The sequence below is a fragment of the Lates calcarifer genome, linkage group LG9 (genome assembly GCF_001640805.2).
Source record: "Lates calcarifer isolate ASB-BC8 linkage group LG9, TLL_Latcal_v3, whole genome shotgun sequence".
Lineage (NCBI taxonomy): Eukaryota > Metazoa > Chordata > Actinopteri > Centropomidae > Lates > Lates calcarifer.
The window spans coordinates 718,776-746,156 of NC_066841.1; the positions used below are offsets into that span (position 1 = coordinate 718,776).

General features: G+C 44.5%; 1 protein-coding gene across 1 annotated transcript in view; it reads left to right on the plus strand.

Annotated features, from left to right (window-relative positions):
- The first annotated feature begins 7,739 nt into the window (after positions 1 to 7,739).
- Positions 7,740 to 27,381, plus strand: part of LOC108895208 (unconventional myosin-XVIIIb) — a 29,613-nt gene continuing 9,971 nt past the window's right edge. The window contains 36 exon segments of the mRNA XM_051072737.1: positions 7,740 to 7,955; positions 8,037 to 8,435; positions 8,559 to 8,622; positions 8,803 to 8,915; positions 9,366 to 9,422; positions 9,424 to 9,534; positions 9,612 to 9,826; positions 9,904 to 10,042; positions 10,138 to 10,238; positions 10,682 to 10,745; positions 11,192 to 11,299; positions 11,301 to 11,337; positions 12,617 to 12,787; positions 13,491 to 13,581; positions 14,354 to 14,411; positions 14,413 to 14,547; positions 14,669 to 14,749; positions 16,010 to 16,130; positions 16,208 to 16,355; positions 16,635 to 16,818; positions 16,917 to 17,067; positions 19,049 to 19,158; positions 19,243 to 19,308; positions 19,404 to 19,532; positions 19,841 to 19,984; positions 20,510 to 20,599; positions 20,688 to 20,807; positions 20,887 to 20,992; positions 21,675 to 21,799; positions 21,889 to 22,043; positions 22,130 to 22,253; positions 23,384 to 23,584; positions 23,668 to 23,778; positions 26,427 to 26,531; positions 26,911 to 27,072; positions 27,155 to 27,268. Of these exon segments, the coding sequence (XP_050928694.1) occupies positions 7,755 to 7,955; positions 8,037 to 8,435; positions 8,559 to 8,622; positions 8,803 to 8,915; positions 9,366 to 9,422; positions 9,424 to 9,534; positions 9,612 to 9,826; positions 9,904 to 10,042; positions 10,138 to 10,238; positions 10,682 to 10,745; positions 11,192 to 11,299; positions 11,301 to 11,337; positions 12,617 to 12,787; positions 13,491 to 13,581; positions 14,354 to 14,411; positions 14,413 to 14,547; positions 14,669 to 14,749; positions 16,010 to 16,130; positions 16,208 to 16,355; positions 16,635 to 16,818; positions 16,917 to 17,067; positions 19,049 to 19,158; positions 19,243 to 19,308; positions 19,404 to 19,532; positions 19,841 to 19,984; positions 20,510 to 20,599; positions 20,688 to 20,807; positions 20,887 to 20,992; positions 21,675 to 21,799; positions 21,889 to 22,043; positions 22,130 to 22,253; positions 23,384 to 23,584; positions 23,668 to 23,778; positions 26,427 to 26,531; positions 26,911 to 27,072; positions 27,155 to 27,268 (4,611 nt within the window). The 5' untranslated portion in view covers positions 7,740 to 7,754.

Below are 27,381 nucleotides of genomic sequence, written 5' to 3' on the forward strand. Positions count from 1 at the left end.
GCCTCCTGTCACATTTGCTTTGTTTCTGTGAGTGTGTTTGACCCAAATAACCACAAGATTTTCTTTTAGATGTGAAGAGACGTGAAACCAAACACAGCTGTTTCTGTCTCTGGGAGTTTGACGAAACAATCCCAACTCAAACTTCACTTACTTGTTTTCTGGAGCTTTCAGCCGTTTCCTGTGTGTTATATTTTGGACCAGAAGTCCAAAAAATGCAGTGGAACATATCTGTCTCCATGACAACTGAGCATCCTCTGATGAAGAAGCCATGTTTGTGCATTAATATCTTGTTATTCCCAGCATCACTAAACTTTGTGGGATGGAAAAAAACATTAAAAGTTTGCTTTTCTACGAGGCCTTCCATTTGGAAAAAGGAATTATAAACCTGTTTTCAGTCGTTACTTTTTCTACAAATAGAATCTTATTTTATTTGAGATCGTGTTCAGGCCTGTGAGTTTCTAACTGTGTCTGCAGGTAGTTTACAGTGTTTTTACAGCTGCTGCATCTGGAAACACTGAGACTGAACCAAATGTTCAGGCCCCAAACATTAAAAATAATGTTTAACAGAGGCCGAGGGCTGTGGAGAAACACATCGTCCCTCTGCGGCAGATAAAAGAGGAACAGCATTTAACTTCAAACTGATCCATTTGTTGGGTCGATTGTGTTTGTCTTGCACCAGGCAGACTCCATTAACCTGGTTTGGTCTCATTGATGCTTTGTCTCGTCTCATTAAACCAGATCCTACACTTTCAGGTTCTGGTCTTGAGGCTGTGTGTTTGCACTGACCCAAAACATCAGGTTTAAACACATTAGATCACTGTTTGTTTCCTTCTTCCAGCCCAGTCAGCACTGTTACCTCTCCTCCATCATTTCATAACCTTAACCCAGTGTTTATTATTGAAACCATGATGACGAGGGTCCCCTATAACCTCTGCTATTTATATGCACAAACCTGAAACTAATGCACCCAAAATAAAAACTCTTGCTCTGCCTCAACCCCTTTGATTACACTCATAACTCTGGGCTCAGGTTTTTGGACCCTTTCTCCATAAAAACACATTTATTGGGACAAAGACCAAAGCGACCAAAACTACTTTGCACAGACAGAATCAGGAGATGTAGAGCTTTCAAACAAGGTATAATTTGTCAAAATTGATCTTGTCTGGTACAGAACAAAACACACCTGTGGAGCCACCAAGGCCAAAGCGTCCCACAGGTGTATTTTAAAAGGTTCATGGAGCAGCCACTTTAACCAAAACAAAGTATTTTTTTGAGCCACAAACCAGTGTTGTCTCATCGTGAAACTATTTGATTTTTCAACTGATTTTTGGAGCGCATTTAAAACTCTTAAATAGATTTTTGGTACAGCAGTGACTCCTCCTGGTTATTCTGCAGCAGTAGCCTCAGAGTTAAACAGGCATGACAGCAGTTGCGGCAGTTTATCGTCTTATGTCGTCGCCTCTGACACGATTTGTCTGTGACTGTTTTGTTTTAACACTTCTCAGATGATATGAGAAGAGTATAGCTGCTTTATTTCTTGTTTAGAGGCAAATATTAAGTGTAAACCTGAGTCGGTCGACAGTTAGCATATTAGCCGCCATTATCGGTGAAACACCGGGTCAGTTGTTCCGGGGTGAGTCAAGGGGGGTTGGTAACCTTTAAATAACCTGCTTGAATAATCTAACAAATATAAATCATAGTGAACACTTGATATAGTATTTATGAATAACATAAAAGCCTGTTAATTTTTTTATTTTCCTAATTTTCCGTGGCGTAGTGGTTGAAAACATTTTTACTTCCCTCCCCATGATGCAAAAATGGTTTGGTCCATCACGAACCGGCGCGTAAATATGCCTTGGCAAAGACGGCAAGATGTCGGCCAACCGGCGACAAGCTTTTCAAATATATATAAACTACAGAGGAGCGGCTCTACACCTCTGAAATGTAAATTCAGGTAAGTTAAAGTTACTTAATGAGCTGAAATTTGATGATCTGATGATTTTTCTTGGTCCAGTATTTACATGGTAGAAAAATTTTATACAGTATTCCTGTTGGATTTTCAAAATAAAAGTCTGTTAAGTGATCAATGACTAAAAATAGTGTAATTTAGAAACTGAGCTCAGATAAATATGTGAAATCTACATTTTTGATGTTGTCGTGTGTCTCGACATTTTAATCCGTTAATCCTCTGGGTGTCATTAACGTCTGAGGCAAATTTCATGGTGATCCATCCAGGAGTTGTCGAGATATAAGTGGTGAACTGACCCACACACACAGCAGTGTGTCCATCCCTGGAGCTGTGTGCAGCTAGCATGGCTAATAAAAACCTCCAGCTAGCATTACCTTCTGTCAAAATAGTGCAACTTATTAGTATAAACATATATTAGTAGGAGGTTACTGATTCTCCCCCCTCCTCACAGGAACCAGGAGGCTCCTCCTCACCCCTCTCCCCCCCCAGCTGGAGCTGTCAATCAAACCGGACAGCTGATGTGGTGCAGACCTGCACATGTGCACTTGTGTCCTCTGGGGCCGGGGGAGGCAGCAGGCGTTCATTATCATCTCCCACCTCCCCCACCCTCCTGCTTTCACACACCTTTAGAAAGCAAGTTTTAAATAACATGAACAGATCACCTGTAAACAGATTGTTTAATGTGTCACTTCTTCTTCTCTTGTTGTTCAGGATCAACCAGGTCTCCAAACAGGGTCGTCTCCCCCCTCCTCTCCCCCCCTTGTGCCTGCAGATATTTATAGAGGAATCGTCTGTCAACCCCGTCCTGTTGCTTATCGGTGTGTGTGTGTGTGTGTGTGTGTGTGTGTCGCTCTATTTCTGACTCCATTGCTACATGCCCAGCTCAGTCTGTCTTGCCCAGCGTGAGTGTGAGTCCGTGGTGGTGTTTGTGCGACAGCGGGACTCGTTCGGCCTCACAGGATTTGCCACAAACTCGTCTGGATCTTTTATCCGCTTGCTGTTTTTTGAAGGTACGCCGCCGTGTCTTTCTGCGTGTCGGTGTCTCTGTCCGGTGAGCACAGACAATTAGAGATTACAGTGACATTCTCCAGGTTTTATTTATAGATGATGTAGCTGAGAGGCCTGACAGGGCCTGTGTGGTACAGTAACCAGGGTGTGAGTTGACACCGGCTTCACACAGAATATAAAACCAGCTCAGACACTTTTGACTTCACTGGGACATTGGTTTTTATCGTGAAGTGTCTCTGGAAATTTCACTGTGTGGGATCTGCAGCTACTGTTAGACTGTCAGGAACTCTACTAAAACTATTCAGGGTCAGGGTTCCACCTGAATTGTGAAATTTAAATGTAAACCTGGTGGATTTTTTGCTGGTGTGAGAAGTTGTGTTGTCCTGTCTGGCAAACTACCTCGTTCTGTTGAAAATAGGTGTCGAGTTGTTTACAGGGACCGACATGAGCAACAAGCAGTCGCCTAATGTGCTGTGGAGCGTACAGTCCAAAGTGTGAGATCTACTATAGGGTTTCACACAAATAACAATAAGGAAAAACATGTTTACTAAGAGCCTTGTGGATATCAGAGCAGATCAAAACAGAAAAAAAGACAAATAGGGAGCAAATAAAATAAGTTTAAAGTCAGTTCTTAAGGTCACAGGAGGCCAAACAATAGAAATGTGGTCAGATATTATTAATGTAAGAAGCCTGGCAGCTGTATTCTCTACAACCTGGACGTGTTTGATTGATTTCAGGGTTACAGTCCAGTCCAGAGTTCTGAGAAACTCTCCTGACTTGACAGATGACTGTCTTTGTTATGTTACAGAAATAATTAGAAAAGTTTAGGTCTTCATCTTAGATCCATCTCCTCATGTGCACGTTTTTAATGTAACATATAAATTAGAAACAATAAAGGACCGAGAATAGAGCCCTGAGAGACGCCACAGGTCATCACTTCTTCACCAGACGAGATGTTTCAGAAAGGTTCTGTCATTTAGATTAAACATCATTTTTTTGTTGATTGATTAATATTAACAAAATTAAAACAGCATCAGAATTCAGTCAAACGTCATTCACGACCTTAAGAAGTGCAGTTCCTCTGCTCTGAGGAACCTGTGGTGTTTATACTTTCTCTGATACCTTGGCTAGAAAATGTCATTTAGATGTTGATTTACATTTTTAATAATTACAATTTTTGCATTCTTAATTAAGCATTTGCCCAAAAATTCTAAATTAAAGGAGAAAAATAATCACATATGAATCAGTACCATCCATTTTTTAGTATATACTTTAGTTTAAAACTGTTCATTAACAACTCAACATCAGGGTTAAGTAGGGTTAAGTTTAGGCAACAAGGCACTTTGGTTATGGTTAGAGAAAGATCCTGGTTCCTGTTAAATGTTAATTAGTCCAGTACTAATTCTCTTTTATCTCTGTGTTTGGTCTCCTCCACCTCCTGAAGAATATCTGCTCTTTATGCTGCTCTGTGTTCTGAGGTGGAACAGTGCTTATCTGCTTCCTGACGCTGCCTGGAAGGAGTGTCAGTGGGAGAGTGAACCACAGACCTTATTTCAGACATTTAACCAGAAAGACTTTGGGACGAGGGAACAGGAAGAGCTAACATGCTAACATGCTAACTTACTTCCTGGTTGTAGGATCATTTCTAAAAGGAGGAGACTTTAAGCTTCTTCACACTAATGAAACAAGTGACCTCTTCATCTTCTTCTGTGGTTTAATGGCAGCAGCTGGAGAAACAGCTCCACCTGCTGCTCATCTCCAACCACCAGCTCATATTCACATAAAACAAACATTATAATTTGTGTTTTTTTGTTTTTTTTTTTTGCAGATTTTGGGTTAAAATTTGTGCCACATACAACAAGCAGCTCCTCTCACATCACACATTTAATCCACTTTTAATATTAAAAAAACAGATTAGAGCAGCTTTAATCTTTTCCTCCTGTTGTATTTGTGTTTAATTCTTTACAAGTCAGACCCCAGTTTTGTCAGGATTTGGACAGGCTCTGGTTTCCAGTGCTGAAAACTCTCAGCGACAACAAAACGAAGAACAAAGACGGTGTGAATATGTGACAGCGGAGCCTCTCGACCTCTCGGCAGCAGGATGAGGAGACAGTTTCTTAAAAGATAATGACGCCTCGATAGACTCAAAGTGGCTCAGTAATGGAAAACTGTTTCACCGTGACGTGTGTGTGTGTGTGTGTGTGTGATAGCTCAACTGATTTAATCTGATGGAATGAAATGTTTTTTTTGTACAGTCTCTGAGTTGAAAGGCAGGTGTGATGCTTCTCACCATCCTTCCACTTTCCTTCACTTCTAACTTTCTCTCTCCGTCGTCAGGTTTGCGTGTCTGTCTCTGCACGCACACACACCGCCACCGACCGACCGACCGCCACTCTGAGATCACATCTGGCTGACGTGTCCGTGTGACCCCACCCTCCCACCCTCCTCCCCCAGACACCCACCCACCCCATCCACCCTCCAACCCCGACCACCTCACTGTGCAACCATGGCGCTGTCTTCACGCTTAAAACTGTGGGAGCAAAAGGGAGGTGCAGAGTTACTGCATGCTGTGTTAATTGAACGTATATAATCCTGACTCCATCTGTGTGTGTGTGTGTGTGTGTGTGTGTGTGTGTGTGTGTGTGGTGGATGGAGCATTGATTACATGGTGAGTGGACCCTGTTTTCTAACCCTGAATCATCGTGACATGTCGCTGTGAGCTCTGCATTAGTCATCCTCCATGTTTAGTGGTACGACCCTGACACTTTTTAAAGCCTCGTTCTCCGTCACTGATATTTGTGGTTTGAGGCTGATGGTTGTGTTGATATTCAATATTTACAGTCGTCCCTTCAGACTGTGACTCTCAACAACTGTCATAGAAAAAGTACAAGTTAAAATCTTCTTCTTCTTCTTGTTTTTGCCACTGACAGACTCAGATTGTTCTTCTCAGTGTCTGACAACATTATGGAAGGATTCCTACAGAGACAGAGCTTTGTATCAAGAGTTTAATCAGAAACATCACTATATATCAGTACCAGACTCCATAGACAAAAACAGGAATTTTAACCAGGAGCTGCTGGAATACCACTGCCTCCATCTGTTAGAGTATTTGTGTTACTGTGAGACTTTCAGTGGTGGAGGAAGTATTAAAATGCTTTACATGGAGTAAAATTACCACACAATAACACAAACAAACTGCTCCAGGTATTCCAGCAGCTCCTGTCTTCTGCTCGGTAAAATTCCTGTTTTTGTCAGTGGAGTCTGGTACTGATGTACAGTGATGTTTCTGGTTAAACAAAAAGTAAAAATACCAAATATTCCCTTGTTTTAACGTCTTGTGTGTCAGTAAATCTGAATATCTTTGAGTATTAGACTGATAATCACCTTCCTATCCTTTAAAAATATTTAGTTTAATATGTTAACTGATGCTTTTTGGTGATAATACTTGTGATATAGAAGGACGACACGACTCTATAACGTCTGTTACAGTTGTGTGATAATGATAAATGTAAAAATGTAGTGTAACAGGAAAAGAGAAAGAGAAAATATTATTTAATCACAGTCTCACTTTAAATAATATGACTATGCTTCCTTCATTGTTGTTTTGGGCCATTTTACAGCAGTAAAACCTTCCACTAAAATCTCTTCTATTGACCCTCTGAACCAGCTGGAGTTCACGGCTGTGACGGCGTGCTTTAGTTCAGGTTTTTAGAAAAACTCTTACCACAGCTGTCGGCTTTTCTCTGGTTAGTCATCCAGCGCACAGCGACTGATAAAAGCATTTTCAAGCACTCTTGTGTGGATCCTGGTCTAAATGTGGCGTCAGGACCAGAGTTTTATGAACTGTGTCGGTGGCGAATCACCACTGAACTCATACTACATGATTTACTGGACGTACAGACAAATCCTCAGCCAGCTCCAGAGTTTTCTGATGGTTACATATTGTATCCTGTCAGAATGTGAAACAGCTGTCCTACTGACCTTTATCATATTCCCCATTGTGTCAGCAGGTGATACCTATTAGTTAAATGTCAGGCCTCTGGCCACCTCTCCGCCTGGCTCTTCTAGTTCCCTCACGACGCTCGTCACAGCTGCTGACTCATATTTCCTCATAAAGCCGGGAACACACTCTGGAAAACTTCTAAAACTTTACTCAAGCACAGTCGAAGGTGGGAGGGGAGAGGTTTGACTCCTGCTTCCTGCAACTCTGGAGGATAGAAGACAATTAGTGATGATTTATGTCCAGGTTTATACATCTGAGGCTGACGTCAGTCGTAGTTGATGGACAGTGGACGGTCTGGTCTGTGTTCAGACAACAAAAACACTTTGGTTAAGGATTCTGAAAACGTTTGGGTTCTGGATTATTCCAGAAAATAAACTCTGACCAACTACAGTTTCTGCTCCTTCCAGGTTTAGTTCATCAGATAATGCTAACTGACCTCCTGGTTTTAGGATCAGTCCTGCAGCTCTCTCTCTTAAACCTGCATGTCAGTGTTTTCACTGTGAGCATGATTGAAGGCTGCTGTAAACTCTGGTCTCCTTCACTAATCATCTTTGTTTTTGGTTTATTTGAGCCTCTGTCTGTTGTTACCTGAATGTTTGTTTGCATCCTGTCATAGGTTGCTAACCTCAGAGGGATTTATCTGGTTAAATAAAGGTTAAATAAATCAAAATTAAATGTCAGCCAGTAGCATGTCTGTAGTCGTCTTTAATGTAATTTTTTTATTATTCTTTTAATCTTTTCTGCGTCCAAACTGAATCTGATTCGATCCCATGAATGACTTGTTGTTTCTGTCTTAATTCTACTTTCATCCATCAATCGATCAAACCACAGATAAAGGAGGAGAACAAGCCGGTGGCCACGGCCGTCCCTCCGCCGCCTCTGTCAGCGCTGCCGGGAGGCTTCCTCAAACAGCTGGTCAGAGACTCAGAGAAGGAGACCAAACACAAAGAGCCGGAGGTCAAAGAGGAGAAACAGGTGAGAGGTTTCTCACCTGTGTCAGACGTCAGAGTGGGACTGATCTTCTCCCCTAACTCTCTAAACTCTGATCCCCTGCAGCCGAGCAAACTGAGCGACAACCTCGTGCAGCAGTTCCTCGTCCCGGACCAGACTCCCCCGATCCTCGAGGCCGAGATGGCGCTCCGGGCCGAGCAGCTGCTCAGCAACAGCAGGCAGGGACGAACCTCGGCCCAGTCGGACTGCAAGTCCCCGTCTCAGAGGCTCATCGTCTCCCCTGAGCCCGACGGCAAACAGGAAGTAGAACCGCAGCCGCAGAGACAGCAGCAGGACGTGAGGTCGGAGAAGAAGACCAAGAAGACGCCACAGAGCGAGCAGAAGAAGGAGAGGATAGAGGAGGTGAAGAAGGAGGAGAAGAAGAAGGAGGAGAAGAAGGAGGAGAGGCAGGAGCCCGAGGGAAGGCAAGCAGACACAGAGATAACTGAACAGACCAGGAGAGAGGTGTGTAACCCTGGAGTAATTAAAGATGGTTTCACTGTAGTATAACGCGTATTTTAACATGTACATCAGCAGGACTCGCAGTACTCGCAGTACTCCACTCAGGTGTCGTGTCTCCTCTCTCAGGTGAGGGATGTGTGGTACGAAGCTGGAACTGTGTGGTGTGTCCAGAAGGACGGTTTCACCCTCGGTGAGAAATGAACGCTTCAAACACACACAGCTCATTTCAAAACACATTTAACATGTTTGCTTCAGAGGTCACAGCCGCTGACCTCTGACCTCTGACCCTGCTAATCATGCACAAATCAAACGCAGTCATACTTTAACGATGTGTCGGCGAGGGAGCTTGATCGTCGTTCTCTCGTTTCAGCCACTCAGCTGAAGCCTGACGAAGGAACGCCTGAACTCCCAGAAGGCCGAGTGAGGGTGCGACTGCACACAGACGGGTCGCTGCACGACGTCACCGAGTACGAAATCGAGAAGGTGAGAAGTTTCTGTCTGATGTTAAAGGAAGAGAGACTAGGCTGAGTGTCCGATAATGAAACATTTACCTAGTGATTTTAGATGTTTGTATTGTCATTGAGAATCTGACACTGAAGGAAAAAGAAACTTATTTAGAGATTATGACTTAAATCAATGTTGGATTTATTCTTTTTAGTCTGAGAGTAAAAGTGAAGGATTCTTTATCTTTATCTCCATCACAAGAAAAAAGCAAGAAAAAGGAGGAGATATTAATTAAAATGTGCAAATTACCTGCTGACAGAGCAGGAAAGTTTCAGGTGTTTTGAATAATATTTCTCTTGTGTTATTGCTTTTGTTTCTTGTGTTTGAGAGCTGGTTTCAGACCTTTATTCTAGTTTCAAGCTTTAAATTCAGTGAATCACTGACCACACGGACTGGTCCTTTAACGCCGGCGTCCCTCTCCCTCCTCAGCGTAACCCGTCAGAGCTGGATCTGTGCGAGGACCTGAGCGACCTGCAGAGCGTGAACCGAGTGTGGAGTCCTGCACACGCTGATGAGTCGAGCTAAAGCCAACATGCCGCTCACGCACGCCGGACCCAACCTGGTCAACTTCTGGCCTCCGTTACAGACCCACAGCAAGGTGAGACCAAACCACGGCGGTTTGATGATCGATTATTGATCTGCTGAGACTGAACAGTCGTCTTGTTTCCCCGTCAGACCCCGAAGTCTCGTCGAGGAGAGTCGGTGTGGGACGCTCCCCCGGCTCTGGCTGCCCTGGTCAAGCGGGTCTACGTGTCCGTGGTCGGCACCAGGAGGGACCACAGCGTGTGCGCGGTGGGACGCAGCGGGACGGGAAAGACCACGGCGTGCCAAGCCTTCACGCACGCCCTCCTCAAACAGGCGGGTACAACCGGAGAGAACATCAGCGGTGAGCGCAGCAGCAGCAGGTGGAGGTGACGGCCGTTCAGGTCACAGGTTTGTTAATCTCCCTGTCGTTTCTGCAGCGGAGCGCCGTTCAGGCCATGTTCACCATCCTGAGGTCGTTCGGCTGCGTGAGCTCCCAGCACAGCGACGCCTCGTCTCGGTTCGCCACCGTCTTCTCGCTGGACTTCAACCACGCCGGACAGGCCGCCGCTGGACACCTGCAGGCACGCAACACACACACACACACACACACATTTAACAGAGTCAAACACGATCGCTTTTAAAGTTACTCTCATCTCTTCCTCCTCCTCTCCATCAGACCATGATGCTGGACAAATGGAGGGTGTGTCAGAAAACTCCAGGAGAGAGTAACTTCCTGGTTTTCTCTCAGATGCTGGCAGGACTCAGCACAGAGATGAGGTAAAGTACTGTCCACGTCATAGTTAAAGTTACTTTACATCAGTATTCTTACTTTATACTTGTACTGCGCCACATTTAAGATGGAAATATTGTAGCTTTTACCTGACAGCCATAGTTATTAGTTACTGAAGATCGTACATTAAAGACACATGAGAAACTTATAAAATACAACACATTAAGATTAAGTTTTAGTGGTTACCAACATTTTTGGCTTAAAATCTGTATTTTTATCATAAAATCAGAGCTGTTTTACCTGTGTTTTGCTGGTAATACTTCCAGAATTTAATAACTTAGAACACAGGACATTTACTGGAGTATTTTCACACTTGTATTGGTACTCTTACTTGCTGTACTGTAGCTTCTGACACTAACTGACTCGTACTAAAGGTTCTGACAGTTTCACACGTACAGTAAATGTTGTCCTGTTGTTAACTCTTCTTTAGGACGGAGCTGCAGCTGCACCAGCTCCCTGAATTCAACTCGTTTGGTATCGTTCATCCCACCAAGGTACAGTAAAACACACTGACAGATTTTTAATTCTGAACCGATGTAGAAAATGTAATGTAATATTGAATATATATATATACATATAATAATGTAATATTTATCGGGGCAGGCTCCGATCGTCCTCAGAGCAGATCACACCACAGGAGAATCTGACAAGATCAAAGATCTTATTTTGGATTCTTTAGGAAGTTTAGAACTTGAGACCTGCATGAATTACCAGCGAACAAATGAAATGTTCAGAACGTGGTGTGTTTAGGGTGAAGCACCGAGGGAGTAAAAATAGACAAATGAGCCGAAAGGGGTTTTGAAGAGGAAAGAATCATGTGGCGAAGAGACGGATCTCGACGAGACTGAGATGAGATGTGACTCAGCTGTTCTTCCACCTTATTAAGTGGCTGATTTTCACAGACAGACCATCCCTCCCCTCCCTGTCTGTCTGTTCTCAGGTTGAAGAGAAACAGCGAGCGTCCGTCGCCTTCACCAAGCTGCTGACTGCCATGGAAACGCTCGGCTTCTCGGCCGACGAGCAGAAGGCGATCTGGCATGTTCTGGCTTGGTATTTACCATCTGGGAGCTGCCGGGGCCTGTAAAGGTAACACTGATTCATCATTACCATCATCATCAGTCACACAGTGTTAGTAAGCCCTCAGGACACATATACACATGTTTGTGCTGCTGTAACAGGTCTCAACCATCAAACAGCTTCTTAAAGCAACATGACGTAAATATTTCACCTTGAAATCAGTAAATATCTTGTAACAGGGAGAACAGAGTCTCTGTTGTTTCTCTGGTTTTTCAGGTTCGATCTCCCTCTGACTGAGTGATAGTTAGACGTCATTAAAAACCAGCGTTCATCGTCTGATATCCAGGAAAACTGATGGAAATATCAAAGAGTTAGAAACAGTTTGGTGTGTTTGTTACTTCCTGCTCCAGAAGGAGAGGGGGATTATGGGTAATATACATGTGTTTTTGTGTTTGCAAAGTAGATATTTTCTTTAAATCCTTCCAGCTCTTCCTCCAAAGAAAGTTAAAGTGGACAAATCCCAACTGTCAGTTTTTATTTTGGAGGATACAGTGGGTTTAGGCCAAAACTCTACGTGCTTTAATAAACCAGAGGCGTCTTTTAAAGATGTCTCAAGATCATGTTTGAAAACATAAAGAAATGATCTGCTTTGAGCAATAATTTGAATAAATGCTGATCAGTCAAAAAAAAAAAAAACAGTGTTCATCTCTGATATGCAGCCAGGAAACTGAAAACATCAAGAATTAGAAACAGAGTTTGGTGTTTGTTACAGCCACAGCACTTCCTGCTGCAGAGGGAGCAGGGGATCATGGGTAATATACTTAGGACTGTTTGTTTTCTTTGCATGAAAACCACTTAATTACCACTGGTGGCTGCAGGGGGCGCTGCTGCTCAGTGAAGTTATATTTTGCTTTAAAGTCGTAAAAAACAAAATGTCTTGCACACACACACACACACACACACACACACACACACTCTTACTCCTACAGTCAGAAAACTATAAACTCCTCCTGTCTTATGAATTTTGCGGATGAACAGTTGTGATTGTTTTTCCTGTCGATTGCATCATTTAACATTTAAATGCTCTGAAAACCTGGTTTCAGATCTTACATGTTTCTCTTCAACAGAAAACCACTGACACGTTATTAACACACACTCTGCAGAAGTGTGTGGGCGGCGCTTTGATCAGATTTGATTGATGGCGTCTGGCAAAATAAGCTGTCGTCAAACTCAGGCAGAAATAACCAAACGTTCTCCAACATTTGCAGAAAATCTTTAGTTTATTAGAGCAGAATCAGCCCTCTCTCCATCACTAATGTCCTCTCTGTGTCCTCCCTCCGTTCCTCAGTGGGCAGGAGGCAGTTTGTGAATTTCGACAGCGCTCAGGTGGCCAGCGGCGTGCTGGGCTGCGAGGGAGAGGAGCTGCACACCGCCGTGTTCAAACACCACCTCCGACAGCTGCTGCAGAGAGCCACCGGGGGCAGCAGAGAGAGGAACCCCGCCGCCGACACAGAGGAGGGTGAGACGCAAACACTCGCTCAGGGCAACAGCAGGAATAACCAGGGAGGGTGGAGGTGGAGGGAGAGTCTGTCAGAGGCCAGAGAGAGTGAAGTGGATCAGACTGACGGCGCTGTGAGGCTGTGATGCTCGTTACAAACCATCAAACAAAGATGGATTTAAAAGGAGAAACCAGTGCAGCTTTGGCAGGGACTTACAAACTTATTAGATTTAGAGTGAAGTTATTATTTTCAAGGAAAAACCTGCAATATCTCTGTTTTCTCCAGGAAATTAGAAGGTGATTAGAGACCTGTGAAATATAGAATTACTATTTTATTTTCCAACATGAAGATCAAAATGCTTCATTTATTTATTTGTTTATTAGTTGGCCTAAAATGCATCTACTTGAAATTTACTACACTGTAAAAAGACAAATATAAGTAGAAATCAAAGCAGCAGAAGAAGTTATTTCTTCCCACTGGGTAGATTTTATTTTGTAGAATTATAAAACTGCTCCAAAACAAGTTTATAAAGCACTAAAATGAGAGAAATGTTACGTAATAATAAGCAAAATGATCTGTTTTCTTCTGTTGTCAGATAATTTTGATTATTTTAAGTAATATTTCTCTCATTTTAGAGCTAAAGAAATCCCCACCTGGTCTAAGTTTTTAAACAAACAGAATGAAAACATGAGTGTGTTAATGTGTTGTTTCTGGTCTCTGCAGGTCCCAGGTTGACGGCTGCTCAGTGTGTCAATGGAATGGCTGCAGGACTTTACGAAGAACTCTTCACTGCCATCGTCTCACTCATCAACAGGTTTCGTGGATTCAGATCTCTAAACCAACAAACTGTGAAAACATTATTCATGTGTGAAAATGAGCAACCACAGGACATTTTCATAAACATCTCCATCTCTGCTCAGCAGAGGAAAAATAAAACTACAAAACTGTCAACATTTCCTGACTCACCATGTAGTCGCTCTTATCTGCAGCTTTTTAGTTTCTACTCATTAACCAGAAGTAATACGACAAAATCATCACAGATACAGGTGAATGATGACACCTGTACCAGGAGATCAGACATATTAACATTTAAAATCAGTGATCGTGGAGAAGGTGAGAAGAAAAAGTTGCCCTCTTATCTTAGTTCAGCTCGTGTTATTGTTCTCCTGTTCTACGCTAAATCGTCTGGTTTTCATAATTAGTGTAAACTCGTGCAGGGTCCGTTCAAAATGTGCCTGCACTTCCTCTGGTCCTCATCAACACACCCGCCAAGTTTAACATCAATCGGACGAGCGGTTGTCGAGAAAATCGACAGACAGACAGACAGACAGAGATTCCTGTCTGGAAAAAGAACAAAAAAGTTTGTTAATCGTTGAGCTTTAGAGGTTGTAGTACGTGGATTTTACCTCTGGACAGAACCAGGCTGACTGTCTTTCAGCTCAGCTAGGCTAAGCTAAGCTAACCAGCTGCTGGAAGTATGAGAGAAGGATCAATCTTCTCATCGAACTCTGCAAGAAACTTGGTCCTGAAATGATATGATCCAGAGATAAAATTGTATAAATGAGTCGTGATGTGTTTGTTGTCAGGGCTCTGAGCGGTCAGCAGCTGACGTTAGCCTCCGTCATGGTGGTGGACACGCCGGGCCTTAAGGAACCCCAGACACTCGGCCGAGGAGCGAGCGGCCGGCTGGTCCGAGCTCTGCCACAACTACCTGCAGGAGAGGCTGCTGGAGCACTACCACACACACACCTTCAGACACACACTGGACAGATACGCACAGGTGAGTCTCCACCGAGTTAAAGGTTAAATGTTTGTTTTGTTTCCTCCTCACACGCTTTGATGAGCAATAAATGACACAAGGTTTTGACTGAACAGCTGCACTCGTGTGTCGTCTGTTACAGGAGAAGATCCCGGTGGAGTTCGAGTGTCCAGAAAACAGCCCGGCTGAGCTGGTGTCTGCCATCGACCAGCCGCCTCCACAGGTACACAACCAACACATGGTGCATGTTGCTTCTTTGCTTTTTTCCTCATCAAAGTTTTTATTCCTTCTCCAAGTTGTAGGTCCATGGACAGAGTCTGTTTATAATGTACAGATTATAAAGCGTCTCGAGGCAGATTTGTAGATGAAGGTCTGTATGCTCGTCATCACTCAGCCTCTTGTAATGAGTTTTATCTGGTAAAACAACCCTGTGTGTTACAACCTGGAGGTTTGTGGAGTTTGAAGGACGAGGCCGAGGGAGAATCCAATGAAAGGTTATTTAGCATTTTGTTTCAGTTGCATTTTGCAAAGTGTAGGATCTGGTGTTTTTGGGGCTAAATTGCTTCAGCGCCTCTTTAATGAGCCATAAAAGTAAAAGGCTTGACTTGCTAAATCCTGCAGTAACTGCAGGTCGTGCCAAACAAGGGAATCATTTCCTCAGAGGACTGGAGGGTAAATGTCAACCTCACTTTATCCCAACCCTCTTAACTGTCCAGAGACCAAAACCCAGACCAGAGAGGAGTTTATAAAAATGTTAATGTGTCTTCTGAGTTGCAGGAAGCCAGAGGGACTTCAGCCCTGAGTTTTGTCTGTCAGGCTACATAAAGTCTGCCCAAGCCTTCTGGTCTGTGATGTTGGCTGTAAGCATGGGCTGAATAGGCCAACTGAACGCAGACCCAGAGGTCTCTCTGGCCTTTGTTTGAACTCACATTTAATATCTTTTGTTGTATGGATGACCACAAAGAGACACAATATAGCTGCAAAATGCAGATAAATACACTTAAAACCAGACACAAAATGAGTGAGAATAGAAGCAAAACGACCACAAAGAGACGCATGGCGAGTTAAAGTAGACATCAAACGACCACAGAGAGACTCACAATAAAAAAAGATGCAAAACAGCCACGACCTCTTCCTCTTTCATTTTATATTTTTCTCTGCAGCTACTCTTCTCCTAAAAAGACCCTGGAATCTCAGACCTCAGTCAAATATTAAAAAAGTGAAGCCCAGAGCTCCTTTGGCAGCGTTTATCTCAAACTATGGAACAAACTGTTTCTTGAAATTTAATTAAGTCTGTTTCACCCTGCTGTTTCCTCCTCAGAGGATGAACATGGTGAAAATATTTCTTTCCTTCCTTCCTCTTCATCCACCGTTTGACAGAGACAGAAATTCTTGAAGCTTCAGCTCAGATTTATGTTTGAAAAGCAGCAGCAGCTCATGTTTCTCTGTTGTGGTAACCCTGTATTGTTTGTGTGTGTTTAAGGTCCGGGCGGCAGACGGAGACCCCAGAGGTTTGTTGTGGGTTCTGGATGAGGAGATGGTGACGCCGGCCTCCAGTGAGAACAGCGCCCTGGAGAGAGTCTGCCAGTATTACAGCAACACTGGTAAAAACCCAAAGAGAAAACACAGAGCGTTCAGTCAGTGCTGGATACCATGAATACTCATCACCCCCTCCCTGCAGTGCGTCAGTGCGAGCAGCCGCTGCAGTGCGAGGTGAACCACCTGATGGGCTGTGACCCGGTCCGCTACGACCTGACCGGATGGTTCGGTCTGATCCAGAACAACCCGTCTGCTCAAAACGCCATCGGTCTGCTCCAGAACTCCAGCATGTGAGTCTTAGTTAGATTTACAACCAGAGGGCTGACACTCACTGTCATACAGCACGTGTTAAAGGTACAGAGAAAGGGCCAATGGTATGTATGTTTTGTACTTTTGTTCCCATGATGCTTTAGGGGAGGTGAGGTATGATGTGGCTCGCACTGCAGCAGACAGAAATTCCTCCTTTTAAAGTTAGATGCAGTTATGTAATCTGATTACTGCATCTGTGGACTGTAAGACATGCTGTACTGTCAAATCTGATCTCTAGTTTCTTTCTGTCTTTTTCTCAGAGGGGTGGTGAAGTCCATGTTTACCCCTAAGATCTCTCTGCCCCCCCTGTGTCGAGGTCTGGGGGGCTTGGAGGGCGGCAGCCAGCGCTCCCTGCAGAGGAACGGCACCATCAGGAAAACGTTCAGCGGCGGGATGGCGGCCATTCGCAGACACTCCCAGTGTATCGCAGTGAAACTACAGGCAGTGAGTACACCAGAATATGTGTTATTACCACCTGAGAATATTTCTGAAGTATCACTGGAGTCAGTCTCTCGCTGCCCCCCCACCCCTCCCTTCTTCAGGACGCTCTGGTGAACCTGGTTCGTCGAGCCCGGCCGGTGTTCCTGCAGTGTGTGAGCACGAAGGCCGACAGCGGAGGTTTTGACGTCCCGGCTCTGAGAGTCCAGCTGCACTCGACCCAGATCCTGTCGGCCCTGCAGCTGTACCGCACAGGTCAGCACATCCACACCAGGAACTCTTCACCTCATATTTACAACACTGTAAATGAACAGAATCCGAGAGGTAGAAAAACTGTTTGATCGATTTAATCATTTGTGGCTTTGATTTAATAACTCATGCTCTTGATTTAGCGTAACTGATCACTTTAATATCATCAGTCTTTCTTTCGTGCAGCCTTCACACTCTCTCTGAGGAATTATTTGTATTAATGCAGTTTTATTTTGTTGTTGGGCAGAGATCTGTGGATACACTGTAAAAACATACAGGTGTCGTCCACTTCAGAAAAATGCTGTTTAAAAATCGAGGGTTGATAGAAGTTAAAAGTTTTCCAGGAGTAGACTCATCAACTTTTAGACGAGAGGTAATTTGTCCTTAAAATGCAGAAATAATATTCATCAGATCTGATTCTGGATGTAAACTCACCGACCTGAGCAGAAGATTTAAACTCCGTCAGCCCACACTTTACCTCTGGGTGAGATTTTCCTTCCAGCTGAGCAGATTTAGCCGTTTAGGTCCACGCTTCATTTTTTTCTTTCTAAATTCTTCCTATTTTTATCTGGACTGGCTCAGTCCTGCTGAGTAAACAGTCGTTTCCACTGAACCACAGCCTGAATTTAATAGATTATAGGATTAAAGTTACAGCAGCAGTGCTGATCTGGGACCAGGTCTGGATTCAGCTCGACTAGAAACTCATTACAAACTCCTCATTATTAGAGTAGGTACATTTAGGAATAAATAACTGATGCTTGTGTGTTATTTATTTACGTGTAGCTGCTGATTTATGAAGCTAACATTTCCTCTCAATGAGCCCAGTTTGTGTTTCGGCAAAACCAAGTCCGTTGATTTCAGAAACACAAAGTAACAGAAATAACATATTATACATTTTAGACTCTCGCCTCATCAGGTCCAAGAATTTAAACTTAATTAACAGGATTTATGGCAGAAATGAGTAAAGAGTTGATGAGGAAGTCTGAACTTTCCACTGAGTTGTGACGATGATGAGAAAATAAAATGTTTTGTAGCAGGAGAACAAGCAGAGAAAAGTCATAATAAAGTCACTTTCTCCAACAAAATCTATGAAGTGAGGCCACAGCAGCAAAACTCCTGAGTGTGCTGAGCTGAGCAGCAACATCTTTTACTGGTTATTAACTCAGTTTATAAGGTTTCTCTCTGGAGATACAGAGTCTGGTTTTAATGTAAAAAATAAATGTGGAGATAATTTACAAACTTTACAAATTTTACAAACAGTAAAGAGCAGTCAAACACAGACTGAAGAAAACTTCACTGGTTGCATCTTTTTTCTAGAAAAACTAAACTCTGCTTTTGCTCTGTTCGTGTTTTTCAGGTTATGTTGGTGTTTTTTTAATCAGGATAAAAATGTTCCAACAGCCTATACATTTGATGGAGATGGTGTGATAATCAATGAGAGGATTTTTAAAACGTTACACTGTGTAACAGAGCAGCCTCGTTGTCGGTCAGCGTCTCTTCTGCACAGACGTCGATTCCTTTCCACCTCGGTACCTTTTATCCAGAGCGATGAGACGTGTTCCTGCTCCTCAAACCACCAAAATAACACGTCAGACCGAGTTTTCTTTGAAGCATTAAGCTCGTCATCTAAAGAATATGAAACGTTCTGCTTTTTAAAATGGGGCTGGATTGAAGCCCTTGGCTTAACAAGCCAGAGGTGTTGTGTTGTGTTTGTGTTGTTCTGTCGTTTGTCTTCATTCCCTGCAGTGCTGCTCCTTATTACCTGCCGCCTCCTCTCTGTTTCCTGTACGTTCAGTAAATCTTCTCTTAATTTCTTCTTTGTTCTGCCACCGTCTCTGCAGGGATCAATAAAGTTTCATCTCACCGAGCAGCGTGTTTTCACCCACACACTGTCTGGACTCATTTTACCTTTAATGTTGTAGCAGATTTTCTACTCATGCTTGTATTTAGCAACAGTCTAATCTCTGGGTGTCTCCCTCTGTCTCAGGTTATCCAGAGCACATGACTCTGAGTGACTTCAGGTGTCATTTCCAGGCGCTGTCTCCTCCGATTATGAAACGTTACGCTTCGATGTTCGTCAGCCACGATGAGAGAAAGGTCAGCTCCCACTCTGGCGCTCAACACCACGTCTGTGATCTCCACCTCTGAATAAACAGGATGTTTCTGTCTCTCTCGTCTCAGGCGGTGGAGGAGCTGCTGGTCGAGTTGGATCTGGATAAAAGGAGCATCGTCGTGGGAGCGAGTCGGGTGAGAACATGTTCAGACTCTGCTAAATCAAACAGCAGAGCATGAGTCCGAGCTGATGTGACTCACGGATCTTCTTCCTGACTGATGCGTCTCAGGTGTTCATGAAGCGAGGTGTGCTGCGTTACCTGGAGCAGCAGAGGGACCAGCAGGTCACCGGCTGGTTGGTCTATCTGCAGGCCGCCTGCATGGGACACCTGGCCCGGCAGAAGTACCGCAAACTCAAGGTCTGTGTCCCGCTGAGTGCAAACACCACACTTTTACAGGAGTTCAGCTGCAACTAACTGATGTTACCATTGATTAATGTCATGAGTGTGATTCTTAAAGTCTTTAAAGTCCTCGACCAACAGTCACAAACATCGAGGAGAGTCAGACCTGCAGCCTGAGGATTAACAGGTTAAATCATGTCTGCAGGTCATGTTTCATTCAGGGCAGGGGTCAGTTCAGCTGTAGATTCAACTCTCAGATTTTACTGAAACACCTGTGTGTGTGTGTGTGTGTGTGTGTGTGTGTGTGTGTGTGTGTGTGCGTGCAGGTGCAGCAGATGGCGGTCAGCTGTCTGCAGAGGAACCTGCGGGCTCTGAGGGTCGTGGCAAAGTGGAGCTGGTGGAAACTTTTCTGCCGAGTTCGTCCTCTGCTCGACGTCAACATGGACAACGAGAGGCTCAGGTTCAAAGAGGTACCAACACACAGAGTTGTTTTTAGCAGCAGGTTCGATCTCCCTCTGACTGAGTGAGAGTCAGACCCAGAGAGTTCAGACTGATGCTGAACTGTAGATCAGTTAAAGAGACTTTGATTCTGACGCAAATACCAAGAGGTAGAAACAGAGTTTAGTGTGTTCCTGTTGTTGGAAAGAGAAGAAAATTACTTAAAGGTGTCGGAAAATAATACGGTGTAAGGATTTTATTTGCTGGACTCCCAGGCTGCAAACAATTCAAAACTTTAAGAGCTCATTTATTACATTTACAGTTCTATTTAAACATAAATTAACATGTTTTCCTTCACTCCTTCTGAACTGAAACAGAAGTGACTGCAAAGTTTAACAGGAGGATGAATATGTGAGGTTTAGGTGAGAGTGTGCACACACTTTCATCCTAGACAGTGTCCGATGTTGTTTTTGAGAACTGGAAGCTGTCGGACTCATCACAGTGAAAAGATGTGATGGTGAAACGAACAGATTTAAAAGACGAGTCCTCTCTGTCAGGACGAGGTGTCGGCTCTGAGACGACGTCTGGAGAAATCAGAGAAGGAGAGGAACGAGCTGAGGCAGACTGCAGACAGCCTGGAGACCAAGGTCTGTGCTGCAACACACACACACACTCACACACAACAAACACACATTGTGCATGTTGTAAACTGTGTGTGTGTGTGTGTGTGTGCAGGTTACAGCTGTGACATCTGAGCTGAGCGACGAGCGTTTCCGTGGCGATGCGGTGGGTCAGGCTCTGGACGTGGAGAGGGCAGAGAGGCTTCGACTCAGCAGGGACAACAAAGACCTGCAGGTAGAGAAAGTAATCTATTACTCTCTGCCACGTCACGTTAACACACCTGAAACTATTCACCGTCGAACGTCTTCCTCAGGCTCGTCTGGACCAGTGTAAAGTCGCCATGGAAACGCTGGAGAAGCAGCTGGAGGAGGAGAAGCAGAAAGCTCAGACGACTGAGAGTCAGAGAGCAGCGGGGACAGGTAACGAACGAGCTGCCGGCCTGTCCTCTGTTAAGAGCTGAGAACAGACAAAAACAAAGTCTTTCATGTGTCTGTTGTACTGGTGCAGTTGCCAGGGGCGACAGAGAAGGACCGTGGAGTGGCTCTGCTAATTTGAGGAAAGAAAAAAGTAAGATTCGGTAACAGAAACGTCCACAGTCTGACTCTCATCCTAAACAAAGGATGCTTCATGTCACTGCAACACTTAAACACAGTAATCAATCAACACAGTAACTAAAGACGGCGTTTAATGATGGCGTGAAGTAGCGTGGGATCATGGGAGATGTTTTTACCAGGAGCTGAATTCTCCTCAGACGTCTCCTCCTCTCCAGAACAAACAGAGCAGCAGATTGAAACCAGTAAAACACTGAATAAACCTGTGTTTCTTTAATGCAGTCTGCTGCCGCTAACATTAGCTCAGCTGATAACTTCAGCTTCAGACGTCTGACGACTAAAATCCTTCATCCAGTTGTAATTTCAAATTAAAAACCACCAAGATCTAAAAGGTTTTTCCTGAAAACGAAGTTTAAAACTGGATAAAAAGTCAATTTTGAGACGACTGGTTTCAAGCTAACAGAAAAAAAGAAACCGAGAAATGTCACCAGATTTGAAGTGACCCTGACCGTCACCCCTGACAAAGCCTCGTCCGTCTCTCCCCGCACAGAGAGCGAGCTGGCCATGCAGCTGGAGTGCTGCCAGACAGAGGTCGAGTTCGTCCGCAGACGACTGAAGCAGACGGAGGAAAAACTGGAGACGGAGAGACAGACCCGACAGCAGCTCGATACCAAGGTGAGGCAGGACGCTGTGCCGTGCACCGCAACACAGATGGGAGATTAAATGTCTGGAGATGATAATACTGTGTGTGTGTGTGTGTGTAGGTGGCGGCGCTGCAGGCCCAGCTGGAGCAGTCCAAGAGGAGTGTGACAGAACTGAAACGTCACTGTCGCCGCGTGACCTCTGACCTTCAGGACGCCAGAGTCCTCACCGACAGCCTGCAGAGCCGAATACACGAGCTGGACCGTAAACAGAGAAGGTGTGTGTCCGCCTGTTCCTCCTCCTCTCGGTTTGTTGCGGTGTTTTACCTGAAAGCGTCCGCCTGCTCTCTCTCTGTTTGTTCAGGTTTGACAGTGAGTTGACTCAGGCTCTGGAGGAAGCCGACAACGAGAGGGAGCAAAAGGACAAAGCGTTTCAGGAGAACACAGCTCTGGGGACTGAGATCTACACTCTGCGCCGCAGCCTGCAGGTGTGTTTATCTGTTTACTCTGTGAACACGTTCAGGGGAAAATCAGGACGCTGGAAACAGCTCGGATCATGAAGTGACAGACTGTAGCTTTGCTTTGATGAGGAAAGAGTCCTGCAGTCGATTGGTGTTAATGATATATTGACACAATGAGCCCAAACTTACACTCAGTGTAAAGTAGTCGGGCGCTGATGTTGTTCAAATCGTAAATGTTCCTCAGAGAGTGTGTTGGTCTTAAACTGAGCTGTCTAGAGGCAGCAGGAAGTGACTGACCGACAAAAACCTGGTCTGAGGTCAGTCGCTGAGCTGCATGAGCTGAAGCTAAATACACCAGCAGAAGCACAGGTGAGGAGAGATCAGCTGATTGAGCCGGAAAATCCTCCACGGTGAAGCTCACCTGGATTTTACAGGGAATGTGTGTGACCGGTTTATCGCAGGTTAGACCCAAAACACACTCATGATCCAGTGTTTTCCCCTCAGGAGGAAGATGACGTAGGTACTGAGGGAGTTTGACATTGTCCAATAAAAAATAAGCAATTTAACGTCAGTTATTGTGAAGAAACATTTGGAAAAGGTGGAGGAGAAAATAAACAAACTCCTTTGTGAGCAGCAGCAGCAGATTTGAATCGTACAGCGAGTTATCAGAGCGTTTGAACGTCGATCGTTCATCAAGTCGACCTGCGAGAGAGCTGCTGTTGTCACGTCTGACTCATGAGTCGGCGTCACGGCTGCTGAGTGACGGAGATTTCACGGCGGATTGATGAGTCAGAGGCAGACGTCTGACATGTGACCTGAATCGTTCAGTAAAGGTTAATGTGACTGAGTGTTGTTATTTTACACCACTAAACATGATGGTAAAAGACATGTAACACGTGGGAAAAGAAACCTTGAGGAAGATACAAAGACAGAAATACAGGATGTTTCTTTTCTTTATTTTCGTGTCTGTCTTCCTTCGGTTTCATCTCCCCTGTGGCTGAAGCTGCCAAAGTGTTCTCGAGTAAGATTTAACCTGCACCGCCTCCAGAGACTCTGCAGACACCACAGGACAAACAGAAAGGGAATTTCTCAGCTGGAGGATGAACAAACTGTTTGTGTATATCTGTGTGTGTGTGTGTGTGTGTGTGTGTGTGCAGGAGAGTCAGTCGGAGGTGGGTCGTCTGCAGAAGCAGAAGGACGAGTTGTGCGCTCAGATCCGTGACCTCAGCCTGCCCGTCCACCTGGCCTCGGACTCGCTCCCGGATCTCAAGAAGCAGCTTCGCCTCCTGGAGAGCCAGGCCAGCGAGAGGGCGGAGGAGATCACCAAGCTCACGGCCAAGATCCAGCAGCAGCAGCAGGTGCTCGCTCACGCTCGTTCAGGCGGTGTTTTTTTGACTCGACGCTGCTCGTCTCACCTCGTCCGTCTTCTCTCCTCTCACAGGTCCACATGAGGTTTGAGATGGAGATGGAGAGGATGAAGCAGATCCATCAGAAGGAGCTGGAGGATAAAGAGGAGGAGCTGGAGGACGTGCACAAGTCGTCTCAGAGACGGGTGAGTCTGGATCAGGCCAGACGTCTGTTTCACTTTATCGAGGATGCTTCTGGTACACAAACATCCCAGCATGCATTCTGATCAGCCTGTGGTCTGTGGAAAGTAACTAAGTACATTTAAAGGTAGTTGTAGTTCTATTCTACAGTATTTATTACAGTACTTTATTCTCCATTGTGTTTTTTCCTCCACTACATTTATTAAACAGCTGACGTTCTAAAGTATGAAGCGTCATTATGGAATAATTCGAGAGTCACAGCTAATTTTTCCAGACTTTTCAAATCCATCCGTCCATTTTCTTCTGCTGACGTCCCTCTCCCGTAGCATCACTTCCCAGCTCCTGATGGAGGATCCTGGATGTTCCTAAACCAGATGAGATATATAATCAAGCTAAGGTCACTACCCAGATCTCAGCTTCATAGCTGAGGGTGTGAACGTAGATCGACTGGTAAATCAAAAGCTTTTCCTCCTGGTCCGCCGTTCTCCATCTTGAATTCGATCTCAGAGTAATTCCCACTTGGTGAAACCACAGCGTCCGCAGTCGTCCTCTAACGTCCAAACATCTCTGAGTCAGAGTCCAACATTTGTTCTGACGGTCATCAGGTTCATGTTGTCATTGGAAGGTAAATATTATAAAATTCCCTCAAACATTTCCAGTGTCGGATGAATATAATGGCGTTGAGTTAAAGTACAACAACACTGAACTTCCTGGCCTGGTTTTGTAAGAGAGCAGCGTTGGATTGTTTGTGCACAGATGGCTCTTTGTGAACGTCCTTCTCCGGCTGAAAGAAGGACGTTGGAGTTCTTTTCACTCAATGATCCACTTAGCTTTTTTTTGTCCTGTTTTATAATGTTATACAACCAGACAGCAGTTACATCACATCTCTGCAGTTACATCAACGCTCAAACACCACGGTTCTGCAGGTTTCCTCAGTGATTTAGCTTCTGTGACACATTAACAGGTGAATATACACGGAGCTGATGTCCAGCGTTCAGGTGCTGAACCCGTCAGGAAAGTCCGACCTCGGCACAGGAAGGATTTGGGATAATAACTCAGACTCAGAGCGTCCAGGTGGAGGTGTTATATGAAGTTTAAACAGCAGCAGTAGGAGGAGATGATGAGTTTAAAATAAGTTTAAACTCTGCAGCAAAGTTAAAAATACAGATTAATCCCTCATTTGTTTTCTGTAAAATGTCAGAATATTCAGTTTACAGTGAAAAAGCTAGCAAATCCTCACATATTGAGAAACAGGAAACAGTTAATTGATCATCAAAAATGAAACTATAAACTGATCATTCCTGTCAATGAAGTGATCATTTCAGCTGTTTAATCCACCTGCTGCGTTTCTTTAATCTCTTCAATGTTTTTAGCTTTGACAAAACAAACCGTCAGGACTGTGAACTAAATGTGGAATCAGTGGAAATGTTTCCAGGTGATAAAGTAGTTGTTACCACAGAAACAAAGAAAAAGATTTATTAATATATATAACACTTCATTTCTTGTAAAACTTTCTTGTAAACTTGGTCCTTGTGTTATATTTGTATAGTTTATGTCACTGTCAGTAAAACGACAACAAACACAATGTTCAGTCAGTTGTTTCCTGCTGAAACATGAAACTTTTTTAAATAAAAACTCATAAAACTAAACTGTGAAAAACTAAACCCTCTGTGGTTTGTGAGACACAGTAAGTTGTGCGAGCTCAGCTGCCTCCATCCTGACCTTTTACCCTGTAGGTTGCAGCAGTCCTGCTCTAAATCCCCAATCAAATCTTTTTAGGTAGTTTTGTCTCGGTTGCAAACGGCTGAGATTCCTCTGTGTTGGAGTCTGCAGCTGCAGAAGCAAAAACAACACAGAGGAAGTTAAATTAATTGATTTTACTTCATCATTCAGCAAAGTCTCAGCTAAAGAAGTCGTGTTTCTGCACCAGGAGTCGAGGCCGAGCACTCCTCCTTTTTGTAAGTCGTCCAAAATGTTCTTTAACATCAGTCTCATGAAAAATTAAACTAGAGGAGAGCACGTATCTCCACCAAGGCCAAACAATCCCAAACACGTCTCGTCTGCACCAAACTGTACAAACTCGTAGATCTAAACACTGTTTTTTTACAGCAAGATCCCAGAGAAACTGGAAAATTCCCTGTTAAAAAAAAAAATCCTGGATCCACATCTTTTACTGGAAAATTCTGTGGGTTCTTCCCTGGTCCATGTCCCGTCACTTCACCGAGTTTGGTGCAGATCGGTTCAGTAAAACATCTGATAAACAAACAGACACAAATTCAGTTATTTCACCAACCTGGAACCTGATCCGAGCTGGAACCGGCTCTCAGAACCCATCTGTACTTTAGTTTATGTCTGTGGAAACTTGCTGACGTAGTATCTGACCTGCAGGTTGAAGGAAATCCAGCAGCACTCTGCAGAGTCCTCGATGAAGAACCTGAGATTCGTCCCTGTGGCAGAAAGTTTAAAGAACCAAACTCTGGTTGATTTATTCCACAGAAGCTGCTTCAGAGGCCTCTTGTTATTTTTATTCTCTTCCACAGATGATGATGTTTTTTATGCTCATCATTATGCATCGTGCTGCAGGGAGAATTTCCTGTCAGGGACAATAAAAACTCACTCACACTGGTCGTTCATCTTATTTTTTCGTGTGTAGCTGAGGCAGTTGGAGATGCAGTTGGAGCAGGAGTACGAGGAGAAACAGATGGTGATTCACGAGAAGCACGACTTGGAAGGACTCATTGCCACGCTGTGTGACCAGGTACACAACAGACACACACAGTAAACTGCTCAGATAAAGCCTCTTCACTTTGGTTGTTTTGGTTTTAGTGTGTGTGAAGTTAAATCTGACGGTGCTCAGGTCGTAGATCATTGTTACTGTGGGTTAATGTTCTCTGGCTTGATGAATATGTCACATTATAGGCACCACAAAACAAGCATACGGCCTCAGCTAATTTCGAGCTCTCTCTCTGTCACTATAAGGATGTAATTGTGCGGCTGATAAGTGGACCTGGGCTGTGGCCAAGCTGGCAAACAGCTCGAGTTCAAGTCTTTAAAAGTGTTTAGAGCGAGGAGGGTGATTTATTTCTTTCTCCAGATGAGATGTTAGGGATTAGTCTGAGCTCTCTGGTCTCTCGCAGGTGGGACACAGAGACTTCGACGTGGAGAAGAAGCTGAGGAGAGACCTGAAGAGGACTCACGCCCTCCTGGCCGACGCCCAGCTGCTCCTCGCCACCGTCGACAGCTCGGGACAGAACCAGCCCAACGGCAGCAAAGACCAGATAGAGCGCCTTCACTGTCAGGTACTGTGTCGTACATTCACCTGGTGACTCTGCGCTCTGACAGACATTCATCCCTCATCCCGTCCTCTCTGCCTCCTGTTAGCTCGAGGAGAGCGAGGCGAGGCGACTCGAGGCCGAGAGCATCCAGACGACTCTCTCCCAGGAGCTGGAGAACACTCAGATCGAACTGGAAAACATCTGCAAACAGAAGAGCGTGGTGAGTGCGAGAGGGAAAAGCACAAGGTTCCCACTGAAGGAGGCATTCAAAGGACAGAATTTCCTTCGTCCTTCGCTACCTTACCTAGTCTTCTCTCTTCTCACCTCACCTTC